The following is a 15407-nucleotide window of genomic DNA, read 5'->3' as shown; positions in this document are numbered from 1 at the left end:
TTTGTGTTCCTTGATAGAAACGCTGGCTGAGTTTTAATAAAATAAAATATGTATTATATACGTTTGAAGCCAAAACAACGCATTATTACAAAATAAACAGATATTTATTTTGTTTGAAATTTATATTGAAATTCATAAATGTATTTCGAAGATACCCTTTATCATCAATATGTCTTTCTTTCTTTTTATTTTGCCATGTTGTTCTTGGAACATAGAACCATAGATTCTATGTTCCGACAACAACAAGGCAGAAGAAACGGACATACTGATGATGAAGTGTATCTTCGAAATACATTTATGAATTTCAAACAAAATAAATGTTTATTTTGTAATAATGCATTGTTTTGGATTCAAACGTATCTAATACATATTTATTTTATAGTTTTATAATTGTTTTGTTTTTTTTTAGTTTTATTATCTCTTTAGCTTTTTTTTTTTTTTACATAGGCGTCACCACTTATCAAGGCCGATCAGCCACTCAAGGATAAGGGTTAAAGAGTGTAGAGTAGTCAAAAGGACAATATAGTAATCGATAGTAATGGAAGTTCGGTAAATTTGTTAACGTAAGTGGAACGGCTCATCAGAAACTTGGTCACGTTGGACTTGAAGACAACCATATTATAGACAGCTGGAAAGCAGGAAAACGGAAGACAATTCCACAGGCGTGCAGTTCTAAGAAAGAAGCTTTGATCATGGAATCTATGTTTAGGTTTAGGCACAGATAAAGAGTGGGGAAAATTATTGATAATGTTTTCAGCTAGTCTAGTGTTTCTTGTGAAAGTTTGGCGAGGGGGGACCATAGATTGAAGCTCAGTCGAACACTTTCCATGAAAATAACGATAAAGCAGAGACAAACTCGCAACATCTCTTCTGTGAGATAGAGGTTGCAGCGAAGAGAAAAGGACATCTCGCACCAGGCCACAAAGTCTATTTTGAACTCTATTGCATATATTTAGTTGTTCATTATTTTGTTTTTTCAATTTTTTATATAATTTGGTTATTTTAATTCAACATTTTTAATACTAGTGTGCCAGTACTTACGAAGGCTAAAAGCCACATGAGGATAAGGATTAATGAGATTGTCAGTTTGATGGTGACAAATACTATTAGAGGATTGAAAATAATGGCTAGAATTGGACAAAAATTGGTTACTTAAGAGGACGATTCAACATGTTTTTGTATAGAAGAAATTTCTCGGTATTGAGTTTTGCAGATGAGAAAAAATGTTTCTTTTGAAAGTTCTGTTTGCTTTTAAGAACATAGGAAGAACTTTTTGCCGTGTTAATGTTAGAAGATGAGTTATGTGAATGTTTTAAGAGGTGTTGGTAAAAATTGACCAAGCAGTTCAATGAAATCAATAAATCATGGTGTTGCTTATTATGTGGATATCACAAATGTCATGGTCCTGTTCATAGTCCTCACCAATTATTTTAAATAAGATTTTTGTATTTTGCATATTTGATTTCAATAAATAATGAATTCATGATAAAAAAAGAAAAATGGTTGCACAATTTTATTAATATAAAAATTCATAGTAAGGAGGCCATTATTTCTTTTGTAAATGTTGCAAAACTTGAGATATAAATGACTTCAGTAATCCTTTTGTGGAGTGGAGGTGGGGAGGGGGCTATCGTTATTTCCATGGCAGGTGCTCGTCTGAACTCCAATCTCTGGTCCCCTCTCGCCAATCTTTCATGAAAAACACCCGTCTAGCTGAATCCACTGTGAAAAATTTCCCCCACTCTTTATCTGTGCCTAAATCAAAACGTAGATTCCATGAACAAAGCTTCTTTCTTAGAACTGCACGCCTGTGGAACTCTGTTCTGTGTGCCGGCTTCCCACCTGACTACAACCTGGATGTCTGCAAGTTCAACGTTAACAAATTCCTAATGAACCGCCCCCTTAAGTAAACACTTCATCAAATCTCCACACTAACGTACTGTACTTGCAATAACCCTTATCCCTGAGTGGCTTCCGGGCCTTGATAAGTGGTGACCACCGTGTAAAAAAAAAAAAAAAAAAAAGACTCTTCTTGGCAATAATTTCTGTGGAAGCATCTATTTAGTTGTCTATTATTTTGTTTTTTTCATTTTTTTTTTATAATTCTGTTCCTTGATAGAAACGCTGGTTTAGTTTGAATACAATAATTACGTATCAGATACGTTTAAAGCCAAAACAACACATTATTACAAAATAAACCGATATTTATTTTGAAATTTATAAATATATTTCAAGAAAGAAAGATATACTTATAATGAAGTGTATCTGCGAAATATATTTATAAATTTCAATATAAATTTAAAACAAAATAAACATCTGCTTATTTTGTAATAATCGTTGTTTTGGCTTCAAACGTGTCTAATGCATATTTATTTTATATAACAATACTTAATTGTTGTTTTGAAAATAGTAACATATTAAAAAATTACGAAAATCCATTGAGTAGAAAATTATTTATAGTTAAAAGTAATTTTTACAGAAAATTAGAGGAAATGGTATTTTCCCTAGATGTGAACACCTTAAAGATTGTGAAAACAGGGACACACTTACCTTCCTTTTCGCTACTTTAATGGTGACATTTTGTTTTAGCCAATAGCGATGGACTTTTTTCTTTAATAAAAACACAATAGCAGTTGTTTTACTCCATGAATTTTCGTAATTTTTGGATATATTACTATTTTTGACATGACAAGTAAGTACTGTTATGATTGCTTAAAACCACACATTAAAAAAATGGATCTGTCGTCTCTATCCTGACAAGCACTTAATATTTCTGGACAGGGGCAAATAACTGCAGGCTACAAACAGAATTATCTCCCTTTAAACATAAAATTCCCATTTAGACGGAATATGATTTCCTATCTGACAGAATTATTTTTTAATTAAAAAAGCTTTAAAAATTACAAGCTCCATAATGTGTGTAATTTTTCGACACTTCATGCCAAGTTTAGTTTAGATCGAATCAGTAGTTACTGACAATTGTATTCGTTGGATTGATTACGAAATAAGTTGAAACTCTTATTTATTGATATTTGGAATCTGTCTGTCTGAAGCCACAACTATACTATTACTTCTATTAATTAAATTATTGCAGTTCTATTATTAATGGATATTTAGTATGTGTCTGATTGAAACCAAAACCATACTATTACTTCTATTAATTATATTATTGTACTTCTATTAATAATGGAGATTTGGTATCTGTCTGTCCCAAGCCGCAACTATACTGTTATTTCTATTAATCATATTATTGTACTTCTATTAATAATGAAGATTTGGTATCTGTCTGTCTCAAGCCGCAACTATACTGTTATTTCTATTAATTGTACTCTTGTATTTCTATGACTAATAGAAATTTGGTATCTGTCTAACGCTGTAATTACATTTTAATACCGGTGCGACACTGTATATGAAAGTCTCGAAAGGAAAGAAGTTTTCAGTTGAAACAAAAGACATTTATTAACGGTCGTTTTATCACCAAACCACGGACACGTAACTGTCGCATCACTGCGTTTCTGTCGGGTCGATTCCCTGTTTTCCAGTCTGCAACTACAAACAGCGGCTATGTCTGCAGCTCAGTCGTCCAACCATTTTTTGTCTAAAGTCCGAATTGAATCTTGTTTTTGAAGTTCCTCTCACACTGACATGTGCTTCCGAATAGCTCACTACTTAAAACTAAATTAAAGTAAATATGGCATGTATTTGCAGACATCCAGGTTGTAGTCAGGTGGGAAGCCGGCACACGGAACAGAGTTCCACAGGCGTGCAGTTCTAAGAAAGAAGCTTTGTTCATGGAAATATACACATAACCTAATTTAGAAAAAATAAAGCTAGCATAAATTTAACAAATAATTTAGTCCTTTGTTTCCTGAACGAGTCGAGCTATTAAAAAATGATATTTAAAAAAAAAAAAAAAACGTAGAAATTAAGAAAGAAAAAAAGAAAGGTAGAAAAAAATCAATCTGAAACAATAACAATTTTTTCATTGAAAAATGGATCATCTTAAACTTTCTTCAAGGGAGGTAACTCAATATATTTTTGCATTTGATTATTTCCCTGGAGGTAATTTATGAACCAATGTGATTTAAATTCACTCACTGGTTATAGCCAGAGGCGAGAAAGCATTATATGATATGTTGTTAAGTCGATGCTTAAACTGTTTCCTGAGAGCGTTTGTGGGATTAAAGGCTGCCTCCTACGCACAAGTATAAATCACTCTACGAAATTGCAAACGGTGTTGATCTAAAAAGAAAAAATTCCCCAATTATTTCTGGCCGCGGAGCTTTTAGAGTAATTTTTATTTTTTATTAAAATACTAAACAGTTTTAATTTATTATTTGTTAATAATTGTTAGTTAATTTTTTTTAATATAATTGTATTTGATAAATAAATAATAATTAAATTATTTAAAACATATTTTCAAAATGAAAAAAAAAATCCAATCATAAAAATTTTGGAATTTTTCTTTAAAATTATATAATTTTTATTTTTTAAATTTCCAATTATGAAATAAATATTTGATTTCACGGCACCCAGTGACATGAGGCCAATGTGTGTATTTTAGATTCAAGATTCGTTGGCAGATGTAACTTGTCAGCCAAAGAACAGGGGTCGATAACTCTCCCTTTTCTAAAAGTGCGTGCAAACTAAAATTGTATTTTGCTACATTTTTTTTATACACTAAATGTTTCGATTTTCATATTTTTGTGTTATTTATTTTTTTATTATTATATATTTTTGTGTTATCGTAAACACTTGTTTATATATGAGGCTCACATAATGGCCGCTAGACGTCAGTTCTCTTTCGAAGACCAGGGGACGATAACTCGTCTCTGTTGCTAATATGTCACTGACATGCAGAAGTGCCGATTTTACTATTTGTTTATTAACAAGCAAATAAATAAACAATAATAATGATAATAATAATAATAATGATAATAATAATAATAATAATAATAATAATAATAATAATAATAATAATTTTGGACTTTCCCTTTTTTATATTTTATATATTTCTAGTCTGGTATTGTTTCTCGTTCATCTTCCTTGTATCAATTGAAATATAGCTATTCTAGAAGTTGTGGACCTTACCATAAAAAAAATTAAAATTTATTTATTTTTTTCTTAAATTACAAAAAGAAAGATTAGCTGATATAAAAGTCGTGGGATAAATGTATAGTTTAGCGGCGTAAATAATTTGATAAACAAACATTTATAAAAACTATTTATTTTTATATAAAACACATTATTAGACCAAAAAACTTAAATAAAATCAGAAGAAAAAAAATTCGTTTTTATTATTTCTTCATCATGTACGACAATCGAAGTTGCTGTATTGCTTTTAAAATTTGGCTTTTCTAAGATTTGATAGATTGGCCATAAAAAGGGAAAACTTGGCTTTTTTTACGCGTTTTCATTACAAAAAAAAATATCGTAGCAAAAAAACTAGTTCATGAAAGAGCGTAAAAAAAGGGCCAATCTGCCAAACCATAAAAAGGCCAAATTTTAAAAACAATATGGCAGCCTCGATTGTCGTACATTTAGTCTAATAAAAAAAATGCTGAAAAAATAATAAAAATGAATTTTTTTTTTCGAGTTTTATTTCAACCTTAAAGTTTAATAACGAGTTTTATATAAAAATAAGTAGTTTTTATAGTTTTTTGTTTGTCAAATAATTTACGCCGCTAAAATACACATTTGCCAGTTGCGGATTAGGGCACGAAATAACTTATTTAGTTTAATTCTATTAAAACTTAGATCATGTCCTTCAATCAAAACGCATACACATACCTAACTTTATAAAAATAGGCAAATGCCTGCTAGTACGTACATGTTTACGACTGTCTGTGGCATACTTTAAAATTTTCTGCTCCGGTTCCGAACATTCCGAATCACTTTTACTGGACAATTCGTCAGGTGGTAACGCATAATCACAGGAAATCTCGGAGAGTTCAGAATGGCACGAAACACCTGCAGAGAAAGAAAGAAAAAGAGGAGGAAAAAAAAAACATTATTTTAAGTTTATAGTTTGTTAAATTAAGCCAAAGGGATCTAAGGGAGGCAATCAAATACCGCGTCTTGATGCAGCACGAGTTATTTCCCCTGATTGAAACATTAACACAAAACGTGTCAACTCATGGTATAATTATGCAAGCTAAAATCCGTTGTTTTCAGCAATGAGGAAACAGATTTCGTTTTAAATTATACGAGGGGGCGTTCCAAAAGTAATGCCTCCTATTTGTTTTTTATTCCGCTTGAATGGATTGCAAATTGCATTGTTATGATGATTGAACTTATGCATTAAAGACCTGAAAGTTTCTCTGTTGCAGACATTGACAGTGTGAGACTCAAAAAAGAAAGTAACCCTTGTCATGGACGTGCGTCAGAATTAGAGATGTGTCATTGAATTCCTGGTAAAAAATGCATCGAGAATGGTGGTGACTATGTCGAAATATAAATTCTGGAGCACATAAGGTCGCTCGTTTTAATGGCACCACTCCCGTCCTTGTAGCTCTTCAATTTTTTAAACTAAAAAAAAAAAAAATAGGTGGTTTTACTTTTGGAACGACGCTCATAGTTGATAAAGGAAAGTATTTATTCTATTTTTTACTTGGGAATCACCACTTATCAAGGCTCGAAGGCCACTCGAGGATAAGGGTGAATGAATGCAAGGCGGTAGTGTAGTAATTATTAACGGTGTAAATTGGGTAGAATTTGATTATTTATGGGGATGTCTCAACAAGAAATTGTTTACATTGGATTTAAAGGCTACCATGTTGTATTCAATGGGGAAGCAGATCAATGGAACAGTGTTCCGCAGGCTGGCAGTTCTGGAAAGAAACTTTGTTCATGGAATCTGCATTTAGATTTAGGCACAGATTGAGCATGGGGGAAATCGTACATAGTGGTTGTAGCTAGTCGAGTGGTTTTTGTGAAAGTTTGGCAAAGAGGGACCATAGATTGGAGTTCAGTCGAGCACAAATAACGAATAAATTTATGATCGAAATTTGAGTTTCTCTGCTTCAGAAGCAAAATGATAGTTTTATACTGAAACATTATTCTAAACATTATTGCTAGCTATTAATTGCACTTACGACCTCCCAACTGACATTTTAAGTTTTTTAGAGAGTGGAGTGGGTCCCAACTGGTGAATAACATAAGATATGGAGGTTAGCTGTGAATGTATACTATGATATAAAAGTCAATTTGTGTGTGTGTTTGTGTGTGGATGTGTGTGTGTGTTTGTGTGTGCGTATGGATGTGTGTATTTGTGTGGATTTGTTTGTGTTTGTGTGGATTTGTTTGTTGTGTTCGTGTGTGTTTGTGTTTGTGTGTGTTTGTGTGTGTTTGTGAGTGGATGTGTGTGTGGATATGTGTGGATGTGTGTGTGTGTGTGTGTGTGTGTGTGTGTGTGTGTGTGCGTGTGTGTGTGTGTGTGTGTGTGGATGTGTCTGCGTGTGTGTGTGTGTGGATATGTGTGTGTTTGTGTTTGTGTTTATGAGTGTGTGTTTGTGTGTGGATGCGTCTGTGTGTGTGTGAATGTGTGGATGTGTGTGTGTGGATGTGAGTGTGTATGTGTGTGTGTGTGGATGTGTGTTTGTGTACATGATTTCGTTCTTTCATTAATCATCAAGGCCAAATATCAGCTGACGTGATATAGTAAACAAACACAGACGAAATTTGATGAACGACATTATCATTATTAGTTTTAATTTTTTTTTTTTTTTTGCAAATTAGTCCATCGGGCAAATTTTTCCTCGTAATATATAATAATCAATAGAGGATCGATTCTATAATAATACATACGCAATTTGCATAATATTATGTTCAAGCATATTGTTCGACCTGGGCAACACCGAACGTCGAGCTAGTACTCATTAAGCAAACCCAGACCAAATGTCAATCTATTCAGATGGTCTGTGGAGGATGTGTCTTGGTCAGGTGTACGAGGTGCCTTAAATAAGTTTCTAGACTTGTTTAATACAAGCATTTTAAATTCTCATAGACTCTTGAAAATTAAATATGTTATTGCTATACATCTTATGAGATGACTGACCAATTTTTATGATTTCTGAATCAAATGAACAGCTACAACAAGAATTGGAATACACCCTACTAAAGCCTGAGTATCACAGCTGGTGAATTTCAAAAATGCAATCTGGATGTGAGGATACTTCAGAAGAACGATATGCAATAAAATTCTGTTTTAAACTTGGAAAAATGCCGCAGAAACGTATTGAATGCTTCAGACTGCTTTTGGACCATCTTACATGAAGCGAGCATCAGTTCTTGAGTGGCATAAGAGATTCAAGGAAGGCAAGGAGTCTGTGAGGAATGATGAGAGGTGTGAGAGGAGTACAGAAGTCAGACCACCAGACTATTTGACCACGATGGGCAGCACGATAGTTCCTCACCCTCCCTATAATCCAAACCTTGCTCCCTGTGACTTTTGGTTATTCTCTAAGCTCAAAGAAAACATTAGAGGCTGTCGTTATGAACTAACTGAGAAGATGAAAGAGTTTGTGACGAGAGTCATTGACACGCTCACACAAGAGGATTTCCATGGTGCCTTCCAGAAGTTGTTGGAACGGTACAACAAGTGCATTACAGCCGGAGGAGATTACTTCGAAGGGGACTAGACTTTCAGATATGTACTATCAATAAAAGTGCACATTTAAAAAGTCTCGAAACTTGAAAGCACCTAATATTTCGATGAAATGCACACAGATACCTAATGTAAAGTGTAGGTTTATTGAATGTCGACCGCCATAAAAGTTGGTTGACCGACTCAGTTGATTGGTGACGATTAGCGATGGTTGGGGACTCACTTAGTGTCGATCAAAAATAAAATTGTTAGCTTTAAGAAGAGTACCCAGCTTTAAAACTTTGCTTCCAACAAATTTGTTACAAATTCTTTTTGTCGTATGACAACCCCACAACCCCAGCAGCTGGGAAGGGAAGATGTTAAACTACAAGTGACCTTTGTGCCTTAATAAGTTGTGGTTCATTTGTACAAAATAAATATATATCTATACACCTATAAAGTTGAGTTTTTCGTTGCACTTAGTGTAACGTTATTCGCGAACCAAAAAATTGTGCGCAGTTTCAGCCGCAAAGAAGACCAAGACAAAAAATAGGAAATAACTCCAACTCTCTTGTTCTTTGTAGCAACAGCATTTATTTCTTCATCATTACGGCTCATGAGAGATGGAAAGAATGTTACAAGTAGATTCGCTGAAATATCTGCAGATAAAGATAAATCGAGATCTTGAACATTATCTTGTCTCTCTTGTGATCGTTCTTTCTCTTTTTTACAGCCTTTTTTTTTTTCCACTTGCGACGTCACTTTGCATTCATTTACAAGCACACTATGTTACACCGACATTGAGATTAAAAGAGGGAAAACAGTTCCGACAAGAAAATCTGCGCTGGAATTTCCTCCGGAAGCTATAAAAAAATATATAACAATCGTTAGCAGCAGTTCCCGAAACGCTAATAAAATGATAAACAGCTTTTACTTAACATTTAATTTTTGTTTTACATTTTAATTCCATCATATGGGAATATTATTTCCATAATTTTCATCACACACACACACACATATACACACACGCATACATATATACACACACATACATACACATACATATACATACACACACATACACACATATGGCATGCAATTGCATATGTACTGTTTAAATTTTATATTTTTTTGTCTTTTTCTTCACCCACGGCTTGGCATTTGCATAATAATACATTTTGTATTTTTATGTGTTCATAGACGGAGATAGTTTTTATGCATATAAAGCTGATTTTTTTTTTGTCGCCCTGACATTGATATTAAAAGCCTACTTTTTTTTATTCAAAAATTATTAAAATAAACTTCTTAATATACTCAGTCATTGATATGCGAGCCACTTCATAAACTAATTTGCATATTCTTTGGAAAACGAACTCTCATTAATTAATTATCCATAATAAATTTTGTATTTTCTCTCCTTTTCTTCACCCACGGCTCAGCATTTGCATAATACTACATTTTGTATTTTATGTGCTCTTAAACTGAGATAATTTTTATTTTGTCCATATTCAGACTGAGGGGCTTGATCCTCCTATCCTCTCACACACTCATAACACGGATGTTTGTCTAACTCTCCCTATATATATATATATATATATATATATATATATATATATATATATATATAGCATTAGTTATCACAAAGTGGAGCAGCGACTTTGACCACGTATGCTCGTCACGAGAAAAGACTGAATGTCTACCATCTCTGATGGTTGCGACATATCATGGGCATCAATTGGTGGGATAGAATCACCAACGAAGAGGTGCTAAGTCGTGCCGGCAGCCGCTCCTTGTTTCAGACACTGAAGATCTGACGATCGAGTTGGCTTGGACACCTGCGCAAAATGCCTGATGGCCGTCTCCCTAAGGATATCCTCTACAGCGAACTGGCAAATGGAACAAGAAACCGCAGTCGCCCGGTGCTGCGCTTTAAAGACATGGCTAAATGGGATATGATCGCTCTTGGCATCGATGTGAATGTGTGGGAGGAGCTAGCCGAAGATAGACCAGCATGGAGGCGTGCCTTGAGTAAGGGTGGTGAAGGACTTGAGAACCTTTGGTTCGAGAGGCTTGCGCAGAGAAGATAAAACTAGTGACCACGTTTACTGTTGCTTGCATTAATCTTTCGTAGATTGCTTGCCATTATTTATTATTATTATCACAAAGTATTTAATTTCAAAACATTTTATTCAGTAAAATCTCTATACATATAAAGTTGAGTCTTTTTTGTCGCACTGACATTGATATTAAAAGTCTACTTTTTTTTCTTTTTAAAAATTATTAAAACGAACTTTTTAATGTACTCAGTCATGGTTATGTGAGAGACTCCATGAATGTTAACTAATTTGCATATTCTTTTAAAAAACGAATTTTCATTAATTAATTATTTTTTTATGGCTTCTTATTAGATGATTAGTTTCATTTAACTGTTATGCTCAATTCTATTGATGCATAGTTTTTACATTCTGCATAATTGCAAAGCATTTAGGATGAAAACACGCTGTGTGTGTGTGTGTGTGTGTATGTGTGAACAACAGTTTCTACCAAACTCCTCTCACAATTTTTGAAAATTGATATATAGGGAATGTGAAGCAATGGTACAAATTCGATTTGGTTTTTAGTAAAAATAACTGCTAAGGGGTCAAAATCGAACAAATGACATTGATTTTGGAAGGTGTAAGTCAACTAAACCTGTTAATCTGCACATGTGCAAATATACACTATTATAGGTTAAATAACATTATTTTTTGCAATTTTATACATGTATGGATGTAAATCAGGTAGTAACAGTCAAGGCTGGAAAACTATGTGTTTTCGTTTTGATTCTAGCTGATGGCACCGAAGTCATATTTTTTTATAACTTTGGAAATCACAATCATATATTGAGCACAATATAATAATCAATAGAATATTGGCTTTATAATAATACGAAATCTGTATAAATTTTGGGATATATTTTTTCTTCTCTTTTTTCCTCTTTTTCCTTTCTCTTGAGTTTGCTTCACTGCTGCTAATGTTGTTGGCCATGTGACTAATTTCTGCCTGTTAATTGATCTGCGCATTCCTGTGTTGTGTGATAAAATTTAAGCTGAAGTTGGCAGTTTGGATTCGACATTTGAAATGTGTTGATGTGCTATCTTCTCTTCATCTAAACAGGACGTTCAAATGTTGAAGTGAACTTGTCTAAGTTACCTGGCAAAGTTTATAATGCTGAAGTGATTGTATCTAAGTTACCTGACAAATTTGTATCTCACTGAGAGAAATATACTTTGTGTAAATCCAAGAAATCTGTCAAGGACTTTGCTATGAAATATGTCAGAAGAGAAAGCATACGTGGAAAATATTCTAACTAGGAAAGATTGAATTGGAAGTGTCCATCACTATAAACTAGACATTTTCTTCTAACGCCTGAAGAAAATAGATACGTTTCGAGCTGCAGTTTTTTTAAATCCAAAGAAAAGAATATTTCTATTCTGACCAGACTCAAAGAACGATGAGGAAGTTTTTTTTTTTTTTATTGGACTTCTTCAGAGAACATTATTATACAAAGAATTATACATATTTTTTCCAGGTTATTCCTTCAAGAAAATGAGGAAATAAATTCATCACTATAAAAGAACACTCTCGGAACATAATTTCAGATAATTTATATTTGTCTGCAGATATTTAAGCTAATCTACTTGAGAGAAGTTTTATTTCAAAATAGACAACATTATAAAATGGAAGCTTAAATAGAAAACAAAGGGAGCAAACACTTTCTGGCTTTTTTTAAGTATTTCTAGCTTTCTAAAAAAAAAACCTACATTGGTTTAAATCTCATATAACAGCAGTAAGTAAAAACAAAATTCCTTTTCAACTCGCCTTTCTTTCTATCTTTTGTAATTGTTACCACACAAAGGACTTTCTTTGTAACTGAGAGCAAAATTTTAGCAGCAGACAACTTGTGAACTTCTTTATTTGGCTGTAAGTTTCTTATTTTCTTTTCCTAATAAAATTGCTTGTTTGTTTCTATCCACCAAATCTTCTCATTTTTTTGTTGCTTTTCTTTGCCTTTGTATTGGTATTGTTATCATACGTCGAACTGACCTTCATTGGAAGTGATGATAATGATTTCGACATATTTTATGCTTGGACACACTGGGCAGCCTACTAGTATATATATATTTCCACATTTAAAATCTAAGATCTCACCTCTCTTTACTGCTCCTGAATTGCTTTGAATGATGGGAATTTTGCGTGCAGATAGGGAGCTGAATGTTCGGCCACTAATGGGGCTGGTCACTGTCTGTATAGCTTCTGCATGGCTCGGGTCTAGGCTGTTGCACACTTCCTCATCAGAAGAATCAGATGTTGTGTCTCCCAGGAATGGAGATTTCCGAATCTGCGCTGCTTTCTAGAATGAAATCATAAAAAAAAATAAAATAAAATGCTTAAAATGAAATGAATGAATCGTACATTTTCTAGTCAAACATTTTACACATATCAAAAATTCTATTTATAACTGAAAATAAAAAAGAAAAATTGAAATATGTTGAATGATTAAAAGACGTTTCAAGATGGCTGATGCAAAAAAAAAACCATAAAAGTTAAAAGCAAAAACATATTTTGAATTTCTGATTTGATTTTAAATTTTATTTTTAGAATATTATTGCTGTGAAGTATTTTACAATATATTTATATTTAGAATCTGAGTTTTGCAATAATCAGATGTGATAGGGTTCAATGGCTATGAGATGAACACACAAAAAAGACAAAGTATTAAAAAAAAAAAAAAAATCCGACAAAAAATGTTTGGATAATTTTTCTCTTTAAACCCATGTGCGTTTCATCGCTACCTTTTCCTTTAAAATTTTATTTCTTTGTTAAAACACAAACTTAATGAAATTTTTGTGCAAGGAATCAAAAAGTGTTTATTTCTTTGAAGAGTTTTACAAATGCCAAATTTTGTTTATTTATCTAAATTTAAATTGCTTTTAAGATACACTCATTCATTCATTAAACTGTGATAGTGTTTAATGGCTATGAGATAAAAAAAATTGCTGAAGGTTGTCCAAGAAATTTTGGTGCTGTGTCCAGGATCAAACTGACTATTCAATATATCCTTATCTGATGGAGGCATTTCTGATTTGGACGATACTTGGACAGTTTTAAAACTTATTGAAAAGTTTTCCAGGCTACCAATAAAACATGTATATATATATATATATATATATATATATATATATATATATATATATATATATATATATATATATTCAGGGTGCCCACAAAGTCTGGCTACATAATATACAGGATGCTTCTACAAAGTCTGGCTACATAATGTAGCCAGACTTTGTGGACACCCTGTACTAATCAAATTGTGAACAAACAAATAGGCAGGAATACGAAATTATATATATATATATATATATATATATATATATATATATATATATATATATATATATATATATGCTCTTGTCTGTATTAGACCATAATAGGATAGCAATCGAAACTTTCATAAATTATGTGCCGTCATCCAATTAAACTAAACCCTCATGCATGTTTCCAGAAATTGTACACTAATTCCATCTTCTTCCAATATTTAAAATATAAGTGACATGCATTTTTACTCGCTACTATCTATCTACCCTTAACATTATCTGAAATATTGGGTCTCTTTTTTATAGACAGAAGTTTCGGTTAAATCACATAACTATTTTCATTTTGTCCTTCCCAATACACAATAAATCATTTATCAATAATAAAATAATAGCATAATACTCACCCCTTTTAATGTGGCATACACAGGTACGGTGACCTCCTTGTATAAATCGTTGCATGTTGGGAAGTCTGACGGAAATGTTGTGACAGTGTTGGAAGAGGATTTTTTGTCTTAAGAACAAAATAAAAGTATAAATAATAGGTAATGTATACAAGTAATAAGAAAAACAACAATATATATATATATATATATATATATATATATATATTGTTGTTTTTCTTAAAGGGGGTTAGAACAGTAGTTTAAAGAGCAGAGTGTATTTTAATGTGATAATAAAATTACTAATTTAATCAAAATACAAGAAAAGAACAGTGCTCGTTTTAGTTCAGATATATAATAAGCTCGATAGGCAAATATCCTAGAACTACTTTAATATTTAGTAATGTGATTGATAATTTAAAATTCAAATTAGAATCAAAAATCAAAAATCTCTTTCATAAGAAGAAATAACAACAAAGTCAACAATTTGTACGATCGTTTCGGAAAACGATGTTTTTATTGTGATAGACATTAAGCCACGGACAATAATTTTGACATATAGTTTTTTTTTATACAAAGTCTCTTCATCAGCAAAAGTATTGGATGGGTTTTTTTAATATGTAAAAGACACCATAAATAAACCTAGCAATTTTTTAAGTAAGGCAGATGTATCTTTTAATTGTTCGCCTTTTGAAAATCGTAATTATCGTCAAAGCATTCATTTGGATGTTGATTGTAGCTTATATACATAGGTGGGTGAGTGAGATATATAAAGGTATCAATCACCAATACCGGGGGAGTCCGACAACGACCGCCAAATAGGCAAGACGCCTATGCTGCCTCCAGTAAAACATGCAACATGCCACCTGCCGGAATATCTCCAACTGAAATATATCTGAAGACATGTAAATATGTATATAACTTTTTTTCCTAATATATCATTGTATACCTTAACTTTCGTGTTCTTGTTAATTATTTGTGCAGACAGAACAGTGGCGACGGGAATTCGAAAAAAGACTTACACGGGATAAAATCCACTATTAAACACAACAGTGGCGTTGAGAATTCGAAAAAAGACTT

At 32.5% G+C, this 15407-nt stretch overlaps 1 protein-coding gene across 12 annotated transcripts in view; it reads right to left on the bottom strand.

Moving 5' to 3' along the window:
• The window catches only part of LOC145255614 (pleckstrin homology domain-containing family H member 2-like), a 1732783-nt gene that overhangs the window by 461470 nt on the left and 1255906 nt on the right, over positions 1 to 15407 (bottom strand). For all 12 annotated transcript variants that reach the window (XR_013863868.1, XM_080114122.1, XM_080114121.1 and 9 more), the window contains 3 exons: positions 14352 to 14458; positions 12776 to 12977; positions 5831 to 5970 (listed from right to left, as the gene is read on the bottom strand). Coding sequence is in view for 11 of the 12 variants with exons in the window: in XM_080114122.1 (XP_079970248.1) it covers positions 5831 to 5970; positions 12776 to 12977; positions 14352 to 14458 (449 nt within the window). In the remaining variant the exon portion in view is untranslated. The remainder of the gene's footprint in view (positions 1 to 5830; positions 5971 to 12775; positions 12978 to 14351; positions 14459 to 15407) is intronic.

Source organism: Euprymna scolopes, chromosome 31 (assembly GCF_053919585.1).
Source record: "Euprymna scolopes isolate OS-2025 chromosome 31, ASM5391958v1, whole genome shotgun sequence".
Lineage (NCBI taxonomy): Eukaryota > Metazoa > Mollusca > Cephalopoda > Sepiida > Sepiolidae > Euprymna > Euprymna scolopes.
The sequence above is the reverse complement of the archived record's forward strand: the minus strand, read 5'-3'. Positions and strand labels throughout refer to the sequence as shown.